General features: G+C 51.9%; 1 protein-coding gene across 5 annotated transcripts in view; it reads left to right on the top strand.

Annotated features, from left to right (window-relative positions):
* The first annotated feature begins 3,801 nt into the window (after positions 1-3,801).
* Positions 3,802-22,000, top strand: part of POU2F3 (POU class 2 homeobox 3) — a 76,093-nt gene continuing 57,894 nt past the window's right edge. For 4 of the 5 annotated variants that reach the window (XM_074356886.1, XM_074356888.1, XM_010953395.3 and 1 more), the window contains exons 1-2: positions 3,802-4,016; positions 10,351-10,419. In XM_074356886.1, the coding sequence (XP_074212987.1) occupies positions 3,989-4,016; positions 10,351-10,419 (97 nt within the window). In that variant the 5' untranslated portion in view covers positions 3,802-3,988. Of the gene's footprint in view, positions 4,017-9,540; positions 9,744-10,350; positions 10,420-22,000 lie in introns of those variants that run through there. The other variant, XM_074356887.1, reaches the window with a different exon arrangement.

Consider the following 22,000-nt stretch of genomic DNA (forward strand, 5'->3'; position numbering starts at 1 on the left):
TTCCTCCTGACAGTGGTGCCATCGGAGGATTGACTCTGAGGTGTGATTTTAAAAGAGGCCTGGAAGTTCTCACTGGTCTCTACCTTCCTTCCATCTGCTCTTTTGGAGATCCATTCCCTGTGGTCACCCCAAGGCAGGGAGCTGACACCCACCCCGCAGCCCCACACCCCGGGCCCTACAGCCCATCTGGCAGACAGAAGGAGCTAGAAGGGACTTGTTGCTTGGTGGCCTTCCAGGATGCCTTGCTCTCCACCCTTCTCCCAGCCCTGACAACTCAATCCAGCTGACATGACAGGAAATGAGAGTACACAGAAGGGCCTGCAGCCAAAAAGGCCACTTCTCTTTGCTGAGGCTGGGAACAGGCCTGAGGGCCCACCTCCCTCCCCAGCACCTTCTCCAGGGCTAAGGCCCATTTCCAGCAATGTGTCTGAAAGGGGAGGCTTCTGTCCTTGAAACAAAAGGAGGTGAGCACCTGCTCAAGTAGAAATGGGACCTAGAGGGCTAGTGACTTCCTAGAGGTGCAGTCAAGGAGATCAGATGTCACCCCAGCAGGATCAGGATTCCAGGAAGGGTTCAAGTTGATCAGTTTGGGGGCAACAGGATCCTGGAGTGAGGCTTTGGCTACTCCCTGAAAAGTCCTCCAGCTGTTGAGAGATGATAGGGGTAAGGAGGAAGGCAGGGGTTGTTTGCATATCATTTGCATGTCATTTGCATGTGGCTCTTCTGATGTCCAAAGGCACTGAAGATTCCTGTCCTTGCTTCTTTTTCCCTTTCTAACCTCCAGGCAACTAACTCCCTATCTCTCTCCTTTTTCCCATGGCTTTTCCTCTCCCAGGCGAAACAGAGACAGGGAGTATTAGGCCCTGGGTGCTGACACCTTCCGCACCACCTCCCGTCTGCCCAGAACTCAAAGAGCCAATTTCATGGAGGCTGTGAGTGTTCCACAGAAGCACTCACAGGGTCCACGAAGGGGAGAGGGATAAAGGGGTCTTTTGCGCTCCTGTTCCAGTTTATCTAGTTGAAATGATTATCAAGCAAGACAAAGGAAGGAATAAAAATTGTCCAACCCTGCCCCTTCCCGCAGATACACATGCCGCAAACCCACCCAACTTTTGAGTGTCCAGGAAGAGCATATGACAGAGGAGCAGAGAGGGTAGAAGAGTTTCTGCTCTGCCCGTACTTGCCCTGTGACCTTGGGCAGTTCCCACCCACTGTGGGCCTCTGTCCCTCGTAGGAATATCTAGGGTCCTTTCACCTCAATGTGGGAGGGAAGAGACAAGAAAGGGAGACTCAGGCTCCAACCCTGGAGGGCAGGATTATAAGCGCCAGCTTTGGAGTCAGGCAGACCTGGTCCAAATTCCAACGCTGCCGTCTACCAGCTGCAGAACCTCCCAGAACCTCAGTTTCCTCATCTATAAAAGGAACCTGAAAACAGTCTGTTCCTTTAAAGGTGTGCTGAATAAACAAGAAGGTGCCTGTCCAGCTTGTAGCACTCACTTGGCACGTAGGAAGTGTTCGATCAGTATTTATTGAATGAATGAGTAAATGAATGAAGGTGAGTACTGTCTGCCACCTTACTCCCTATGCGCTCCCGTCCTCCCACCCCATCTGGAACCCAAAGCTGTCCTTCCAACTACAAACCCATAAGGCTCTATCTCTTCCCCAAAGGGACTCATTCCCAAGAGCTGCACCCTCACCCCACCCCCAGGACCCCAGAATCCTAGGCTACTAGAGCTGGAAGACCCTTGGAAATCATAGGTACCTGCTCCTCTGGCTTCTGGAAAAACTAGAAGTGTGTAACTTTGCACATGGAAAAGAGAAACCGGTTCCAGATAATGGTGATCAGAGAATCAGACCCTTGGTGCACAGGGCCATGCAAATACTATGCAAATAGAGATATGGAAGTTGCAAGCAAACGGGGGTCTATAAATTATGTGCAAGCATTTTTCTAGGATGATGGCGGGTGAGGTGCAGTTGTAGATAAGAAATGGCCTCAGGTTTGGGACCAAATCTCAATTGAAGGAGGGGAGGGAAAGGAGGGGAAAGAGGAAGAAAGGAAGGGACAGGCCGGCAGTGTCCCAAGGGGGTGGCCTCTGGGCTCACTAGGCCTCCAAAAAGCATTTACTGACCTCTTCCCCCAGCCAGAAGAAACAGGAAGAAAATCTCCTCCCTTCTTACCAAGAGTGGGAGGAAGAGAGGATGATGTGACTAGGGGACAGTGGTTTGTATGACCAGAAGGAGCACTTATTAAGCACTTTCTATTCCCCTGGGGGACCCACTGGGCCCCTTCTGACACCTGCTATGTCCCCAGCACTGTGTTCGGTGTTGTGGAGGCAGCCAATCAGTTAACAACCAAGAGACAGGATAAGAAAAGTCCTACAGAACCAACCACAAGGGCTATTAGGAACTTTGAAGTGTTACGGTAATTTAATAACACAGCAGATCACTTCCAGCTTCAGAAAAGAGGTGGCATTTGAACTGTGCATGGAGGGAGCAGTCTGTGGAGCTTTAGACCAGGAGCCCTGATACACACTGGCTGTGTAACATTGGGCAAGCTAACCTCTCTAAGCCTCATACCCCCTATTTGTAAAATGGAAATAATAAAAGTCCAAGACTAAATAAGGTCGGATGCCTTTCCAGTGTCGGTCAACACAGCACCTGGCACACAGTGAAAGCTCAGTAAATGCTCGGTATTAACATGGGGATTGATGGAGTGAATGCTGAGTGCAAGTACCAACGGGAAAGAACACTGCAAACAAGGCATAGAAGCGGAAAAGCCTAGGACCTGCTCTATAAGCAGGAAATAGCCCTTGAGACTAAGGTGAGGGAGGGTTAATAGGGAGACCCGTCTGGAAAGGAAGGCGAGGTCTGCCTTCCTGTTGGCACATGGTTTTCCAGGCTTACAAGCAGGTGGTTGCTTGGCCTTGTCACCACTTACTAGGACCTGGAGAGTGGAAAAGAAGGGTTGGGGGAGCTCCGATTATGAGTCTCTGATGGTGCTGCAGAGAGCACTGGAGTAGGAGTCCAGAGACCTGATTCCAGCCAGGGTCCTTCCATCTCTAGAGAATTATGTACCTTTGGACAAGTCACTTGTTCCCACAATCTCTAACGTTGGTATAACTTTCATATCATTCTCTCATGGGGCCTCACAGCAACCTGGGACCGGGGTGCGAGGGACAAGGGGCAGTGTCTTCAGCTGGAAAATGTGACAGCTAGGTCCCAGGATGTGGTAAGAATGCACAGGGGGCTAGGTGAGCTTGGCCACCTGCTAACTCCATACAGAGAGATGCCTGATAAGATTAGCGCCTGCCCCATTTTATGGATGAGTAAACTGAGTTCAGGGAGGTGGTGAGCCTTGTCTCACATCTCACAGCTGGTAAGCGGCTGAGAGGCAGGATTCCAAAACCAGATCCTTTCCAGCACACCCCCATGGCTTCTCCAAACACCCCAGGCTCCTTGCAGAGCTTACACTTCTGTCCAGACGGAAGCTCAGCCCCCCGCCGGATAACCCGCCAGGGGTTCCTCAACTGGGCGAGCTGGACCAGGAGCCTGGGTCTCGGTGGGCCGGCGAGGTGGGGAGAGGCCCACGGCTTGGCCGGGGCAGACAGGTGTTCCTCAGGGTCGGGACCCGCCCCGGCAGCCCCGCCTGCCCCCGTCCCCCGCCCCCAGCTCCCCCGAATGCAAATCGCGGCTTTGCCTGGGCCCGGGGCCAGGCGCAGGAGCCCTGCCAGGGGGCGTGGCCCGCGGCCCCCGCCCCGCCGCGCCGCGTGCTCACCTGGGGAGTGTGGCAATCCCGGCCGCGCCGAGTGCTGCCCAGGCGGGAGCAGCGGAGCGCGCGACGGCGGCGGCGGCGACGGCTCCGACAGCGGGTCCCGCGGCGGCAGCGGCCGGGTGCGGGAGGAAGGAGACCCTGGCTTCCCCGGGGGCCCGGCTGGGGCAGACGCGAGGGGCCTGGGGGGGCGCTGGCTTTGGCCCCGCCTGGGGCAGGATGGTGAATCTGGAATCCATGCACCCAGGTGAGGGGCGGAGGGCGCGAGCTCTGACAGGTGTCACTGCGCACGGGAAGGGGCCGAGGAAAGGGGCACCGCTCTTGGGGGGGTCTTTTTCCCCAGCGGCCAGGAGAGGGCAGTGTGGACAGCGGGTCACCGGGGGAGCAGGCGTGCGCCAGAACGTCTGGGGGACCTTAGGGAAGAATGAAGGTGGGGGGCTACCGGAGTGGCGGGGGTTGGGGGGCTTCGGACGCCTCACATCTGGAGAGCCCTGGCATCTGGAGAGCGGCAGCTGTGTGGGACCTGTTGGGCATGCGGAGCGGCTTGTAGTCTCCATGAAGTTGCCCTGTTCACCGATTTCAGAAGGGTGGCTCATTCGCTCAGCCAGGGGTGTGGACCTGCGAGTGCAGAAATGAGGGAAATACATGTATCCACATGTTGCTGTCTTGGTGTCCGGGGCATTTTTGTGAAGCCAGGACAAAGTGGACATTTGTTAGGTCTAGGGGTGCCTAGGAGGAGTGGAGCGGGGCATTTACAGAGGCACACCGGGGGCAGGTGCCATGCCACCCATGTATTGATTAGGGCCTGTGGAAGCATGTGTCCATGTGTATCTGAGGTGAGTCTACCTGTCCCCATGTGTGTTGGGAGAGGAGGTGGAGCACAGCCCGCCTGTGAAGGTGTACCTGCTCACCTGCTCTGTGGGTCAGGTGGTGCTGTAGGCTCAGTGTGTGGTGGAGCTGGGGAGACTGTGCGTAGGTACTGGGCGGCAGTTCCTGGGACCCTGCAGGAGGAGCAGCCTGCACAGGGGCCTGTGGGATTGGAACTTCCACCTGTGTCCGAGAGGGCATGGGGAAAGATACATCCTCTATGTCCCATGTTGCATGTATTCAGAAACCAAGCCCTCCTCTCCTCAAGGGTTGGGACCTAAGAGACGGAAATGCTTTGCCCAGAGTCGGTTTCCCTGAGTGAAGGGTCTGCGGGCGTGGAGTGAACCAAGGCCCCTCCATTCAGCCTGCAGATCCCTCCTTCGCCAGCCAGCCAAGGACAGGAGCTACTAATCCTGGGGGCTTGGTGTCAGGGTGGGCTTGCTGGAGGTCTGAGCGCTTGAGCAGAGACGCACTCAAAGTGGAGACAGATAAGCATGATTTGGCCATTTCAAACCAGCAGCTTGCCTCTCCAATGAAGCGGCACCCAATGAATGACCTTTATTAAGGACTTCAGGTCAATTGACAGGGTATTTGGTTATCTGCTCTCCTTTCTGGAGGAAGAGTAGGGGAGGCAATTCTCCTGACCTATCCCCCAAGGAGCAGAGCAGGCTAGAGGCTTTGGTCCTTCCTGGAGCCACCAGTCCTGAAATCAAGCAGCAGTAGGAGACTCAGGGGCCCCAGTTCCCCAGCCGCAGTCCTGGCAGAGCTGCGTGAAAGCAGGCTGACAGCGAGGTGTTGACTGTGAGTGGATCCCCAGGCGCCAGGACATGTCAGGAAGGGCTAGGTGATGCTAAGGGAACCAACCAACTGGATATCATCCAATGTTTGGGGGAAGTCTCTTTCCGGATCCTGTGGCACCAACACCGAGCCGATTGTAGCTGGGGGCAGATCCCGGACTTTCCTTCTTCACTTACCACCAAGAAGGCCTAGGTATGCATAGGAGTAAGACTGCAGAAAGAGGGGCCCCCAGTGGAAAGTTCTTTAGGACCAAGATCAGAGACTTCCTGGGGGTTTTCCACCTCATTGTCTTGTGGAGGCTTCTGCTCTGGGGGAAGTGGGAGGAGGTGGGACAGCTGGGACTGGCAGGGAGGCAACCAAGGATCTAGCCAAGAGCAGGAAAGAGGATGAGGTTGAGGTGAGAGGGCCAAGGCCCCCATGCCTGGCTCTGGGCTGATGCTTTTCAGAAGCCCACCACCCACCCCCCCAGCCCTGTCCCGTATCGGCAGACACGAAGAGGGAGACTGAGCTAAATCCATGGTGGGGTCTCCATCCACCTTGGGTGGGTTATCGATTCATTTGTCTGTGTCTGCTTGCCACGGCTCCCCAGCCCCCTCCTGCAGTCAGCCTCCTGTCAGGGCTGTCTGGCCTCCCTGTGAGGTTTCCTGGCTCCTCTGTGGTGTCTGGTTCTCCTTAAATGGCACCTCAAAGGGACCGCTCAGTGGCGCTTCTCTGACTGGGTCTCCATGTGAGGACTCCCTTTGCCAGTTCTTCTCAGTGGGCTTTTTGCTCTGGGCCATCTTTGTAGGGTCTTTCAGTGAGGGTCCTGCTGTGGGGCCCTTCTATGGGGTGTCTCCTTGGGGACCCTCTCTAGGGTCTCTCAGTCTGGGATCCTCTTTGCAGAAATTTGGTCTCTTTTAAGTGCTATTTTTCCCTTCCCAGCGATCCGGCATCCAGTGGACTCTATAAACAGCACTTCCCCTGCGAACTCCCAGTCCTGGGCCCTTGGGGATTCCTCCTGCACTGACTCACCAGAACAGTCCGGTTGGGGGAGGGGAGAACAGGCTCACACAAAGTGGGATGTAGGCTCCCTCTGGGACCCCCACTCGGACAGCTCCATGAGCACTGCTGCTCCTGAATCAGCCCATCTTTTCCCTCTGATAACCTGGGTGCCGGCCATGGGGCCTCAGCACTTTGTATTTTGTTGAGGAGGGAGCACAAACACCTGAGCAGGTGCGGGGTCACCAGACACAGGGGCACCCCAGCCCAGGAGGGGCTCCTCCCCACCCCAGGCCCAGAACAGACGGGGGGCTAGCCAAGAGTCAGACAGAGAGCTCGGGAGGGCGAGAAGAGACAAAACAGTGGGGAGCCAGCCAGAGGAGGACACCTGGCTAGTCTGAAGTCATTTCTTTTTGTGCCCGTCTCCTCACTGTGAGCTGTTCCCCATCAGGGCTGGGGAAGGAGGATCAGGTCTCCCAGACTGATACCCGTCACAGCTCAGGAACAGCACTGGGGTGGAAAGTCTCACTGTGAGAGGAGGTGCAGTCCTCTTGAAGAAGAGGCGTCTCCCCCAGGGGAGAGTTGGAGCATGGCTAGCTCAGAAGTAGGACTGGTGAGCCCCTTGCTTTCCCTCTGGTGGAAGTGCCCCCAGCAGGGAGTGTGGGAGGGATAAGTCAGGAGGGAGCTCCAATCCCTTCCAAAGAGATGGAGATGGACAGTAAGAGAGAGCGGAGAAGGCTCTGCTTTCCAGCACAGCCTGGGCTCAGGAGATGGAGACGCTGTGCCCCGTCCGTCCGCAGCCTGGGAAAAGTGCTGTCTCTTGGACTTTGCTCCTGCAGTCTCACACACATCCTGGGCCACAGATGTGCAAGGAGGGCCACTCCTGGGTCATGCCAAGGCACAGGGAGGGCAAGGCCAGCGGCCAACATCTCGCCCCAGCTACAGCGTGTGGTGGCCCCCATGAGGCAAATGAGGGGCTGTGTGTCTGGTATCAGGGTTCTTACACAGAGCAACTGAGCCTCCTCAGGGGAGGGAGTGATGGCAAGGAGCCGACTCAGTCACCAGCTGAGATAAGAACAGCAGAGAAGCCCGGCCCCACCCCGCACCTCTCTCACCCGCGGCAACTGCTGTCCGACAGGTGAAGGGTTATGGCGTCTCAGGGAGTTTCGGTGTTGGCCCATTTTTAGGCTGAGACCCAAGAGTGCGTCCCACCCATCAGCCTCAGCCTCCTACCCAACAGGACAGGTTCTCAGTATCTTAGCATCCTATGGGACTTACCAAGAGCCTTTACAGTTCATAGTAGCCTGCCTCACCATTCAGACTCAAATCACCATCCAACCCTGAAGTGTCACAATGTTGATCCCATAATGGGTACATCAAAAGAGTAGATGTCCTGGCAGAGTGTGGGACCTTCAACTCCTTCAAAAGTTATTTTTTAGATATGATTAGGACTACCTTTATGCTAATGTAAAGGATCAGTGAGATGGCTTTTGGGTAGATTAAGGGAGGTGCACAGAATGGGGATTGGAGGAGAGTGGTTTAGAGGCATAAAATTATGGTTTAGGTAAAACGTTATCCTTCTTAAACATCAGGAGTTTGAAATAAATTGGTTCAGAATACCTGATCATCATCCCAGCCTTGCCCCTTCTTAAACTCTTCCTGTCCCCATGAGCATTTTTCCGATGAAACCAGAATTTGGAGAATGCAGATGGCTTCCCAGGTAAAGGACAAATTACAACAGTGTGAGATGGGAAACCAAAGCTGTTTATTGAAATGGGAGGAAGGGACTACCAAGGAAGCTTAAGTATCTCTTTAGTTAATTCATTTATCACGTGCTTCCTTTGCACCAGGAACTGTGCCAGGCATCTCATTTGCTCCTCACAATATCCCTGGGAAGTAAATATCTTTCTCTCCATTTTTCTAGCTGAGAAAATTGAGGTTCACATATGTGGCCAGGGTGCCCCTGCTAGTTTTGATGACACTGGGATTAAATCCAGGTCTGTCTGCTGTCAAAACCCATGAACTGAATTCCTGGCACTAGTGAAGCAGGTTTAAAAAACCCACCAAGGGTGAGAACTCGCCCCCCTTCTGCTCCCTCCCGTTAGGCACCATCTGATTTTTAATCAGCACTGTTGAAGAATCCCTATGGGGAAGTGTGGCTGAGCTGATCTGTAATAGGCGATGCCCAGCTCCAGGATAAGACTTCATGGGTGGGATGAAGCAAAGCCCATTTCCCCATGGGAGCGGCAGCCGAGCAGCTGTAGAAGCCCTTTGCAGATGTGCCCAGGTGGCCCCCACTAGTTATTCTGCATATTTATGCATGACAGACTGTACAGAAAGTTTCAAACTGCAGCAGGAAGGAGTTCGGTTAAGCTCAAGAAATGCCTTCTCAAATGCAGTACAGTGGGAGGGGTGGTGGGTGTGGTTGCAGGGTTTCCCCTAGAGGTCTGTAACCACGCAGGACAGGACGGTGTGGATGTCTGGGGAGGGTTCTATGGAGCGCCATCTATTTGCCTGAAAGTCATCACTTTGGCCAGTCTCAAAAATATTCCTCAAATTACAGTGGCTCCCAAGGTTGCTTACTCCTTCCACTGCTTCTGGGGTGCTCCAAGGGCTGGAGAATCTGTGGACTCCCCATCGTCTCTGTCTTGTTTGGCATGGCAGCCACCCTTCCTGCATTGCAATCACTACACCCCCAGGGGTCCCAGTTTAAATCTCTGCCAGAGCCACACACATTTTTGCCCTTAAAAAAAAAAAAAAGGAGGTTTCTTCCCACTTTTCCTTGGGCAGAGGTCCACCCTTCTCCCTCATCCTGATCATCTCCAGACATCAGGCGTCCAGACTGCCAACTGCCTGATTACCTGATGCAAATTAAGACAGCCTGCTTACCCAGGATTGGCTGGGGAGCCGGGTATGCAAATTGGCTCACCAAGACTTTATCTGGTCTGAAAGGGTTAACATGCTGCCCCAGAGAAGAGGGTGGGGGTGGGGGGGGCGGTCAACACAATTTGAATAAAATATTCTTCATCTTTAACGGCTTCAGTATTTGGGTGGTTTAATAAGGAGAGGAGCCGACAGAGTGAGTTAGTTCAAAGTTGCCTCTTTGCTTCTCTCTGCTGACCCTGGAGGAGACTTAGGGGCCTCTTAGGTGGTGGCCGCTGTCTGTTGTGGGTAAATGTTTAATTTATTGAAACGAAGCAGGGCAGAGAGGCCGGACTGGCAGCACTTGGGGGCTGAGACAGGGGGCCTTGTGTAGGTCTTCTCTCTCTGCGGGGCACTGACCCGCCCACCACCCCTTTCTCCCGAGAACATTGAAGGAGAAGGAGAGAAGGTAAGGGTCCCCAAAGGACAGGATCTCCAAGGAGGCCACACAGGAGCTAGGGCAGTCCGCAGGCAGTGGGCTGATCTCTGAGACAGACAGAAAACAGAGGCAGGATTGGGGAAGAAAGATGAGAAGGGCAAGCCTTGATTCAAGGGTACTCGTACCTCCCAGGGTAGAGTTATTACAGTGGGAGACAGGAGGTGGACATTTCTATTGCTGCTTTAAAAAAAATAACGTACATTCCAAATCCCAAAGGAAATGAGAATGGAGACTGAGAAGCATTCTCCCCCCATCCCCCACCCTCTTCGTACCCCTCCCCTTGTTAAATTTTTACCTACTGAGCCTGGTGATAGAAGGAAGTGGCAATGAATGATGCAAAGGGGGGAGACCCTGCAGTAGCCCTAGAGAAAGGGAGAAAGGAGGCCAGCCTGGGAGGAGGGGATATGTGCACCGAGCTTATGAATATTCTAATGGTTGTATGTTCAGGAATCAGGAATTTGAAAGTCTGATGGTTGTTGTAATTACACATTCATCTTCTCTGTTTAGTTAAAGCCACATATGTCATAGCAAGAAGAATTGTGACTTGTTATTAAAATTAGTTGTGTTTTCCCTGCAGATATCAAGATGAGTGGGGATGTAGCAGATTCCACAGATGCTCGAAGTGCTCTCAGCCAGGTGGAGACAGGTAAGGGTCTTCTCTTCTGTGGAATGAGACAGAAAAATCAGGGTAGGAGAGAGTTCCTGGAATTCGTCAAATAGTGTGGTAGCTCTTTTGGGTTGGCCTTTCAGTCAGTCAGACCCACTGGGTCTTTAAGGCTAAGACATAAGACATAAAGGGATTTCCTAGAGACAGGGGATGGGATCCTGGAGACTTCAAACAGTAGACCTTAGTCTACAGTGGAACAAAACCTCTGGAACTAGGCTAGGAAAGGGCCAGACCCTTAAAAAGAAAGAAGTTAGGGAGGAGATTCACTTCTTGATATGTCATTCCATCACCCCTAGAAGCAGCAGGCTGTGTTCCCGGCTGCAACTGACTGACAGACGGGCAGAAGGCAGAACCCGTCTTTAGTAGATGGGGACTAAGGCCTTTTGACCAGAGATTTCTCAATAGTCCTACCCAAGGAACTAACCAAAGAGGCCCCCTGTACAAGTGTTCCTCTTCCAAATTACATGCATGTGGGTGGTAAATAGACCCAGAAAGGAAAGCTCGGTGCCTGGTGATGACTTTGTTTTGTGAATAAGAGAAAGAGGATAGAAAAAAAATTGAGAAGAAAGTTTCATAGCTCTCTGCTTTTAACTCCATAGTCCAAGCCTTACTTTGAAAGCTCCATATAATTAAAAAGAACTTAAAGAAAGATGAGCATAAATTGTAACACCACCAAATAACTTTAATAGCATCCCAACAAGACTTCAATTAGTCTTTCATGTGGACCATTAGAGGCGTAGAAATTAGAAGTGGAAGAGAATCGATGTCCCCCAGAGCTAAAATCTTTTCCCAAGCCTTCAGGTTCCGTCTAGTTCCACTCTTGAAGCTAAAAGACTCGGGATCAGGGACAAGATAATTGGGGGTCTTGTGGAGGCATCTGCAGGGTGCATTTACCAAAAACTTTTCTGCCCCCCAATTTGTATTGAAACAGTGTCTGTTTGCACAGGTTGAGCTACAGATTCTATATTTTGCTTTGTATGGGGACAGCTAGGAGAAGGTGGCCCAGTTGCAACCATTTGTCAACTGATTTATTAGCTGAGTGTGTTTCACTGAAGGTCTATGGAGTGGGGCATCTGTTTTCCCCAACTGAGAAGAAAATTCCCTTTAGTCTCTAGAATTCGATCAAGGCTTTCAAATCAGCTCACCTGAAAAGTAACAGGCATAGCTCTGCTCTGACACTCTTCCCTAGAGAAGGACCAGAAGGCATGATTCAGGAGAAGTCGAGTCACCTCTTCCCGGCAAGTAGCAGGCGGGCTGGAGCCAACACTTTTCACCTGGGCCAGATATACTGCCCCGGGTAGAGAGTGTCCACGTGGAAGAAAGACCACACTTAGCAGACTAGCACGGGTGCCCTGCTGTTACGGGACCAAGTCGGTAACTGTGCTGGGAGTGCAAAGGAGCTACATAAAACCTTGAAAAGTGAGCCAGGCTAGGGAGGGGGTTCAGGTCCTGGGTGGGGATTAGGAAGGTTAAAGTGTTACGAACAATTTCATCAAGTCCTGGCCTCCTGTCTGGGACTGGGGGAGCTCTGCACAGACTAGGCTGAAGGAGAGAGAATCTGGACATAAACCTGACTTTCAGAATACAGCTGTCAACCCAGTTACTGCCAATTCAAAATGTGACCTCAGACCAGCCACTTTGCTTTCCTAGGGGACAGGAAAAGATGACCTTTGAAGAGCATGGATTTAGAATCAAACAGACCTGGGGTAAAAATCACAGCTCTGCGCTTACTGGTCATGTGATCTGATATGTTAATTTAGCCTCGTCTCTTCTAAAGAGGACAATTAATGTCCATCTTAGAGAGTCGGTTGAGAGTTAGCTGAGATGTTTAAAGCCCTTAGCACCATGGTTGGCATATGACAGCTGTGGCCATCATTACATCTAACGGCGTCATTAAAATTCTGTGATTCTGTAATATACATAGTGAGCCTTGCTGCTAAGTGTTTGGGGGCTGCAGGTAGTTGGGGTGCCCTTCTCGAACCAAGTGGGTCAGCCCCAGAGGTTGGTTATACTCCTTGCGCCATTCAGGGAAGCATTTTGTGCAGTTCCTCCTTGATTCCAAGGAGACACTTGAGTCCATGCTGTCTGGAATGCCTCCACCCTCCGATCCTGCACTTCTAGGGGCTCAGCTTGGTGGCTGGTAGCATTCATCCTTACATGATCATCAAATTACTGCATGTTTTAAAGAGTAAGAAAAAAGAGGTAGCTAATTAAAGTAACCAAACTTCCTGGAAAGTCGTTCTGACTCATTTTTTACCGAGGAAAGCTTATTATGAGTCACAGTAGTTACCAACTTGGTTTAATGGCTTCCTTTGGATTTTTAAAAGGCAGACTCCCCTTCCCAGCAGTGCATGAATTAAGGGATGGTTTGTCCCTGGGTTTTAAAGGAACTACAAACAAAGGTGACCTAAAAATCCCCAGCTCCCTGAGAGCACCCTCTGTGTAGTGTGAAATCCCCAATGGGCACAAGGTAGGAGCTGGGAAAGGGAAGTGAATTTCCCCATCCACACTTGCCAGGACTGCAAAGGAGAGTGTCCCCTGGTCCAGATGCAGACCTCCTGGTTGGTAGAGACAAGGCAGTTCATCCTTCTCTTTCCTTCTGCCTGTGAGGAAGCCAAGACATGGAGGGACAGAGGACAGAGTGTTTGTGACAGCACTAGGGACCAGAGAAAGTTCCTGATCCCCTGGCCAGTGCCATTTCCACACTCCCCAGAAGACTGCAGCCAAGCTGTTTCTAGATTTCTGATCTACCAGCTTTTTTATCCTTCCTTTTGTCTCCCTATCTGTTTTCACTTTTCCTTCAGTCTTGAGGCTGACAACATTTTTTTCTGTTCTCAATTGGATGATTGGTAAGAATATAGCCTTACCCACATTTCAAAAGCCCCCAGCTCTGTAACTGACCACCCTCAAGCACCCATGCAGTTAACCTAATGACTTTTGACTGGTCACAGCGTAGCCTCCAACACAGGGGAGGACAAATGCCGTGGGCTTGGGAGGAAGGAGGGTACAGCCAGTTACATTCATGGGGCCTCCCTCCCACACCCAGGCACATGCAGCCGACTTTACACACATCACGTTATTTAATTCTTACAATCCCCTTTTTTTATCAATGAGGAAATTGTGGCTCAGAATGAGAAACTGACTTGCTCAGGGTCACACAGCTTCCTACAGGAGTCAAACTTGTGTCTGGAGGAGCACATTCAAACACTTTAATATATTTGGCTCTTACAACAACTCATGAAGGTAGATGTTACCAGCCTACTTTGCAGATGAGAAAATTGAGGCTGGTTAGCTGATTTTGCCAGCAAATGATAGAAGTGAACCTGAGTCTTTCTAGTGACTTTTTACCCCAAAGATGGGGACCAACATAGGGAACCAGGGACAGGGGACACAAGAGAGTGGCAGCACCAGGGAGATGACAAAATTATGGAGGGTGGCTCCAGCAAAAGGGGCTGGAGGGGAGCCAAGCCCCTGCTGGTGGGTTGTTCTCATCCAAGAGGCGGAAAAACTACTTGTTAAAGAAGAGAGGGAAAGGGTTGGGGTCCACTTGCTCCCTTTGGTGAACTGTGGAGGGTGAGAATCTGGCCTCAGGGAGAACTTCTGCATCTCTTCTCTCATCCCAAATCATCCTCACCAATGCACCAGCCCCGGCTCCCCGCAATCTGCAGACTGGGTTGTCATTGGTGCAGCGGGGGTGGGGGTTGCAGACCCAGACGACAGTGAAGCACATGTCTTGGCACACTTGTCCTGCTCAGAGATCTGGGAAGGAAGGACTCTATGAGGGGCGCCCAGGGGAGGAAAAGGAGGGCTAGAAGTGAGCGAGGGGTGGGACAGGTCTTTGTCAGTCGTCCCCTCCTGTTGTCCGTCTTCTCTGCTTCAACTGCCTACCCATGAGGCAAAGTCACCAACAGTGCCCCACCCTCCAGAAGGACCATCAAGGGGAGTTAGCTGTGTGTGCACACTTTGCAGAAGAGTTAAGGGTCTCTTCGCTGAACTCTGGGACCTTTCTGCATGGTTTTAAGAAGGAATGGACAGGATTATACAGCGGAGCCCAGAGAGGTTAGTGCGTCTCATAAGGGCCCAACGAAAGAATGAGTTACTGACCCAAGATGAGAAACCCCCTCTCTGTCAGTTCATTCCTGGGGTCTCACCATCTCCACCCTCCTGAGTCCCCAAGAAAGCAAGCTGAGGCTAAAGAAACCGTTCTCATTGCAACCAAGAGGTGAGGTTCCAGACAGAAGCAGACAGAAGATTTTTTAGGGATGTGTATATTTTTTATCCAAATATTTATGGAATAAGACTATTTTTTCAATGACAGAGAGGACAGAAGTCTAGGAAGTACCGGGGCTGGGGTGAGACTTGCGGGAAGTTGCAAAAGTCTCCTATTGTCAGTCCTTTCTAAATGAGGCACATGGGTACACACACACACACACATATTTTTTTGATTAAATGACAGAGTGGGTGTGAAAGCACTTTGCAAAGTGTACGCCACCATACAAATACAATCCATCGTTAGGTTGATAATTATCAGAAACATTCAGGAGACAAGACAAAGCTCTGTCACTGAGCAATGTGGGACAAGTCTGCTTGTGTCCAAGACTTGTGGGGAGTCCCATAATGTGGGGAGGAGAGGACTGCAGGAGTAAAATGAAGGGGGTGGGCCAGGTGACCTGTAGGATGCAAGCCTCGTTACTCTGGTCCTGTGCCTCGATCTGACCCGCTCTGTCCCATACCTCTCTGGAGGAGAAAAATGAAGCCACAGCCCCTCCAGGTGTCCAGGAGGAACGGATATGAATTCCTAGGGGTGTAAGGATTCTGAGAAGATATCTTGTCCATGCTTCTTTCTTCCTTTGGAGATATTTCAAAACCATCCCTGGAAAATAAAAGAATTTATTATTCTCAGAGATATTTTTCCCTCATTTATCCTCCATCCTTAAGAAAACTACTCCTCCCCATTTCTGTTGACCACCTATTCTTGTAGGATACAATCCTCAGTTCCTGGAAGTCCTTTCTTATCTCTTGCCTACAACTCTCGTGCTGCAGCTTAAGCCCATTGCCTCTTGTTCTGGCCTTTTCAAACCAGAGCGGCTTCCAACTCATCGTGTTTACAGTTTCTGTGGCAAGGAGATTAGAAGGTATTAATTCACCACCCAGGCTTCATACTGTGGCTCTGTGTGCCGGAGACCTCAGCTGGGCGGCCGGTGGTGTCAGGAGTCGTCTATCTGCCTCTAACACTCCGTGAATCTTAGCAAATAAAACAGCTACAATAGCGGCTCCCACATGTGCCATGCCCCACACTCACAGACACTTCCTCACCCATCTCTTCCCAAACCCAACACCACAGGGCAAGGCCAGGCTGCTCAGATGATGGGTAGCTGGGCCAGTCCTGCCTGGCACCGATGTCGCTTCCTTTCGGAGGTGTCTTTAAGGAAGTGGCCCCGCCCCAGCTGCCATCTCTGTAGCCCCCGGAAGAACACGGACCTCCTTTTCTCTCCAACCTAAGAGGGGACAAAACGAGGGGGCCTGATGGGCAGGCGGGCATCTGTGTGCTCTTTTACCATCCAGAGAGCTGCCTGGTTTCCTCAGTGGTCATTCCTTAGAGCCCTGCTTCTCAAACAATGTGGGTTGCAGTACCAATCACTTTACTTCCAGTCTGTCACAGACCAGTCTGCGGTCCCACCTTGCAGGACTGGCATGCAGTTCGTACCCACCACACACATTCAGCAGGGCCCAAGCTGGTCTACACCGCATACACAGGGAGTGCCCACTAATCACGTGCTTGGGGTGTTGTGGACATTTTTAAATTCTTATTCTCTGTGTTAGAATGCTTCTGGTCTTGGACCTTAATGAAGAGCTCACAGACTAGCCTGGGTGCTGGACCACACTTGGAGGTACCCTGCCCTAGAGGTTAAGAATGTGTGTAAGAATGGTCCTTCCCTTTGGCATCCCAAGGGCCACATTTTATGACCTTCTTAGCATCCCTCCTACTCCCATTGTGGCTGTCATGGGGATGATGGTCAGGAGATTTAGCAGAAGAGGCAGGTCCCAGGTGTCCTTTGCTCACAGGGGTAGAATGACACCTCCCCCCACACCCCACAGGCTGGGAGCCTGGGCTGGAGCAGCGTCCAAAGCCTGGAGTGACTGCAGTTTCCGGACTGCGGTACCTACTAAGGTACCCAAATTGCAACCCTTCTCCACTACAAGCTGTGCATAAATGCTTTTGGTCTTTTGGGTCCACCCTCCTCCTCAAGAAACAATTAGGGCAATAAACACCTGGTATGGAAAAGTGCTGAACAAGTGGGAAAAGAGTTTGAAGAGAAATGGGCAGCCAAATTAGGGTAAGTGTTAGGGGCCAGAAGAGCAGCTCACATCCAGGCAACTGAGATGCAGTTATACTCAGTCTGCCCCACCCCCGAGCACACAGACAGACACACACACACAACTCACACTCTCACAACCCCCTCCCAAGGCCCTCGGGGCGGGGCAGGTGGGCAGAGCGAAACCACTGGCAGTCTTCATTTCTGGACAAGGCTCTGTTGAAGGCAGGCTGGGGTGGTTGGGGGTTTGTGAAGCTAGAGGAGGGGCAGGGGAGGCCGAAGCTGGAGTCTCCACCAGCATTTGCTAGTAGGTCCCAAGAATATCCATCCTTAGGAAGAGACGCTGAGGGGAGATGCGGGTCCAGCTCCCCTCACAACCCCTCGCTCACCACTCCCTACCGCCCAGCCAAGGGGAGAAAGTCAATTTCCCTTAAAAGGGAAGCTATATCCCAGCAGGGGCTGCAGTCCCCCTCATTGGAGCCTGAGGGTCTGGTGGGGCAGGATTGATCAGGCTCACAGAAGGACCAGCGCCCTCAAAGGAGGCCGAATATCATTTCTAGGGACTTTAGCCACTGACAGCTCGAAGTCCCTCACTGGCTCCTGCATGGGCCAGAGCTCACTCTGGGGAGCTCCCGGGGTAACAGCATGGGCCAGGAGACTCAGGGCATGCCTTTGTGCTAAGCCAGGAGCATGAGAAACAGAGCTGCAAGCATCTCCCAAAAACATCCATGCTGTTGACTCAAAAAATAATAGGTGTTGATTTGCATGGCATTTTACATACAGGTTCTGTGCCTTGCTTTCCATCTCCTGCCACTGGCACCACCAAAGCCCACCCTCCCATCCCTCTCTCCCCTCTCCCCCCTCTCCCCCTCTAGGGGCATCCCCACAGGGTCCTCCAGACTCCAGAACTTCCTCACCACCATTAAGACCCCATCCTTGGATTATGCTAGCCTGGGGGAAAAAGAACCCAGCAGTTGGTCTCACTTGGGTGTGCTGGGTCCAGATTCACAGGAGAGAAGCAGGCAGGTGGCCTAGCAGGTCTGGGCCCCGTGGGGCGCCTCAGTGAGGGACACCCCACTTGCCGGTTGAGGCCCAGTAGGGGGCTTACCCATCGTACCCATCCGGTCTGGGAAGAGGAACAAAAAATCTGAGTCAGAGAGCCCAGAGAGGTGCCGAAAGGAGAGGAAACCCCATGGTTGCTATGACGATGGGGTCCCAGTGCCCAATTTGCATAGGGCAATGATTTCCATACTGCAGGGTGAATTTCCATATCCCTGCCTCAAAGCCTGCTGGGGCGGGGAAGGGGAGAGGGGAGAGGTCATTTGAAATTCAAATGAGGATGATTAAGATTTTCTTGAGGAGGGAAGCGCGGACTAAAGGGGTTAAGCTGGCTGGGAAATGTCTGCTCTGGGCTCCAAGGTATCAAAGGGAGACGACACTGGACTGGCCCGTTCCCTCCTTGTCTCCGTCCTCATAGGCCCCTGGACACCTGAGGGTGGTTGGCTAGGCAGGGTCTTAGTGGTCTCTGCCTCCCAGGAGAACCGACTGGGTCCCCATCCCCTCCTGCCCCAGGATCAGTTTACCCCACTTCCCCCACCCTCCGGTGTCCCGAGGACCTTTGAGTGAGTTCTAGTTCTCAGGTCAGGCCTACCTCCCTCTGCTGACAACGGACTGCTCATCTCAGTTTTTCTATCAGTGAAACTGGAGAAACAGTCTGCACCTTCTTGCTTGGCTGGGGAGATGTGAGAAGAGAGGGATTCTGGACTCTTCTCTACCACAAACCTGTGCCAACAGGTCACTTCCGTCTTCTGGCCTGAATTTGTGCATCGGATGAAGGGTCTGGACTGGAGTGTCTCTAAGGTCACTTCTGGCTCTAAGATGCTGAGATCTGTGAACACACGCTGACCCTTTCTGCCCACCAGTCATTATTTGTAAGCTGTGGGCTGTCGCACCCCTCAGTTCCGCTGATGTGTTCAGAAGGGCACCCCTGCCCCCAGCTTCTCGAGGTGCCGGCATTAAGGGCACAGACTTTGGAGCCAGAGTCTGTATTTAAATCCCAGCTTCTCTACTTACTGGTTATGTGACCTTGGGCTCGTTACCTAATGTCTCTCTGCTCAGTTCCCTAGTCTGTAAAATGCAGGTAATAATAGAGAGAGGTCTCTCAGGGTTGCTGTGAGGGTGCAATAAGCCAACATTTGTAAAGCACTTAGAGCAGCTCCTGCCACAGATTAATGCTATTTGCCAGTCCCAGTATCAGAAGGACAAAGTATCCACAGGATGGAGCAGTGACCCAACAGCCAATCTAGAGACCCTCGTTAAGGAAGATGAAAATGTCCTGAGTAGACCGACCTGTGAATTCATTCACTCGTGGCCAACACACTGTCACAGCCACCTGCGCCTGGGAGAGGGACGCTTGCCTTAGCAAAGGGCCCCCAAACGAACTGACTCCAGGTCAACAGGAAAAGGCAGGAAGAAAGGGAGGGAGCTGGTGGAAAAACTCCCTCCTCCCAGGACCCACTGCTTAGAGATGGGAGAGATTCAAGGAGACTAGATGACATTTACAGTTCTGGAAAAATCTAAAGGTCTTTTTTTTTTTGCTCAAGCTTCTGTGGTGACTCCATGTGTGTTTTCATTTGGAGATAGTACACTGTGGTGTGCTCAGCCTTGGCTGGTGGACAGACGTGTGCTTGTTTCTACTCAGCAATTTACTAATCAGTAACCTTGGGCAAGTTGATTAACCTCACTAAGCCTCAAGTTTCCTCATCTGTAAAATGGGGATAAGAGAACCTACTCATAGGGTGGTTGTGAGAATTAAATGCTGTCCACTATATAAAATATTTAATACAAAGCTTGGTTTGTAGTAAATGTCAGCTATTAATTAATCCCTATCATTTGAAAACAGTGTTCTCCTGCCAAAAATGTTTGAAAATGCTCTGATCTAGTCCCATTCTCCTATTTTATGGGGAAAGAAATTGGGGTCAGAAAAGGGGAATGGTTTTCCCAAGGTCACAGCAGGGGGTTGAGATCCCTGCTTTTTAAAAGCCCTCCCCCCACCCCCAGAGGCAGTCCTCTGTCCTTTGGTTTTTTTGTGTGTGTTTTGTTGAAAAAAGCCTTCCCTCTCCCCTCCACCCTTCCCTCAGAAGTGTCCCCTCCAGCCCCAGGAGCACAGGCCCCAGAGGAGAAGAAGAGGCATTACTCAGTGTGAGGGAGGGACATGGTGTCTGGATGCAGAAGACTGCTGTGTGACATTGACAAGCCCAGCTTCTCTGAGCCTCCGTTTACTCACTGGTGAACCAGAAGTTCTGGAATCCTGGCCCTGCAGACCTCACAGGCAGGCAAGGATCAAATAAGGACTGGATATGAACGTGCCCTGCACAGAAAGGAACAAACATAGTACATGTTCCCGAGACCCCAGGCATATTGGCTGGGGCACTGGCCCTGCAGCCAGAGCTCTGAGATCTACGTTCGTTCCTTCTAGCTTGGGCACCGCCATGACCCAGCCTCAGTTTCCTTATCTGTAAAATGAGTTGTGAGGTATGTATAACATGAGAGTGTATCTGTGGCAGCTCCTGGAAGTGTGTGCTGTTCTACAAATGCGAGTTAGCATCTCCCGTCTAAGCTTTCTTCCTGCACGCATGCCCCCTGAGCCGCACGAAGGATGTCTGTGTGCCCATGTGAGGACCAGAGCTGGACCACACACCCTTCCCAGTACCTCCTGCTCTTCCCTCCCACCTTTCTTATCCCCACTTCACTCAGCCCTGGGAAAGGAGCAGCAGAGTGTCTCTTAGCAAGCTTAAACCTCTTTGAACCTTTCTCTCTCAAGGCTAGGGAGGAGTGGGAGCGGGGGCTGGTCTGGAGGTGACCTTTAAGGAACCCCTGGGCTGTGGTGGAGAGTCAAGGCTGGGCATCGGAGCTCTCTATTTGTTCCTGCTTTGTCACATATTGCCTGTGTGACCTTTTGCTCACCACACGTCCTCTCCGGGACTCAGTTTCCTCACCTGTAGATGGCGGGTGCAGCACCGGGATTCTCTGTGGTCCCCTAGAGAGCGAAAAAGTTCTGATAGAAAAAAAAAACAGCCAAGGTGCTTCTCTAACCTGTGCTTATTCAGGTACAACCAGAATCCTGGCTTTATTTAACAGAATTCTTTCTTTGAAGTTGAATTTTTATTGTTTTCCAGGATTGGGGATTATGAGAGGAGATTTGGCAGGGAACCTGGCCCTTTGGTTCCATTTCTTGCCACAGCGGCCTGAGTCCCTGGCCTCTTTTTCTGGAACCTGGCACATCTATCTGCCCAGATGCTCCTTCAGCCTAGAGTCTGACCATGCTGCCCACTTTGGGCCCCGAGTGATGACTGCGGCCTCAATGTGTGGCGAGCAGGGAGAGCAGTGTCAATGCAGGGGCCCCAAAGAGTCTCACCTACAGCTCAGGCTGAGAAAAACATGGAGATTATATTTCCTAAAAAACTAGGAAAGCTTGGGGAGGAAACTTCCATTTATTAAAGAATGACATGGCATATAACAAAGGGAGGTTGCAGGATGCTGGGCTGCCCTTCTAGCAAAGGTGGCATCAGAGCCCCTTCCGTCCACAGTTATCCCGCCCCAAGCTCCTGACATCTGTGGGGAGGGGCTAGAGAGCAAGGCTCCAGGGTTCAGTCTCATGACCGTGCAGGTGGGGAAAGCCACTGGGACACTCACATAGGCTGTGTCACAAGGAAGCCCTGAGGTCAGTCATGTTTACTCTGCCATTCTAGAGAGGAAGACGCTTTCAATCATGAAAACCCCCAAATCCACAGACAGTCAGAGGTGGAGGGACGCTGTGAGATCACCCTGTCCTGGATAGCAAGCAGTTTTCTTCAGGAGAGCTGCTTCTGATCATTGGTGGTGGTCAGTACACACTGAGTTTAAGAAAAGGAGGTGACTGCGGCAATCCATTAGTGATGTCTGCCCTGAGCGTGGTTCCCACGCACACACGGTGCATCTCTGCATCTGCTATCCACAGCCAGGACACTCAGCTAGCTAACTGAAGCTCAGATCTCCCAGCCCCTAAGGCGGGGCTCTTCCCACAGCCCATCAAGGTCCTCCTGTGTCCTGTTCTTCAGGTGGCTTCAGGGGTCACCCTCAGGGTCCTCCTGGGCATTTCTTGGCTCCTATGAAGAAAGTGGCCAGAATACAGACAGAATTTTTTGTTTTAATATGTAAAGGAAATTGAAGGCTATGGAGATTAAGCCACTTGCCCAAAGTCC

Source organism: Camelus bactrianus, chromosome 33 (genome assembly GCF_048773025.1).
Source record: "Camelus bactrianus isolate YW-2024 breed Bactrian camel chromosome 33, ASM4877302v1, whole genome shotgun sequence".
Classification (NCBI taxonomy): domain Eukaryota; kingdom Metazoa; phylum Chordata; class Mammalia; order Artiodactyla; family Camelidae; genus Camelus; species Camelus bactrianus.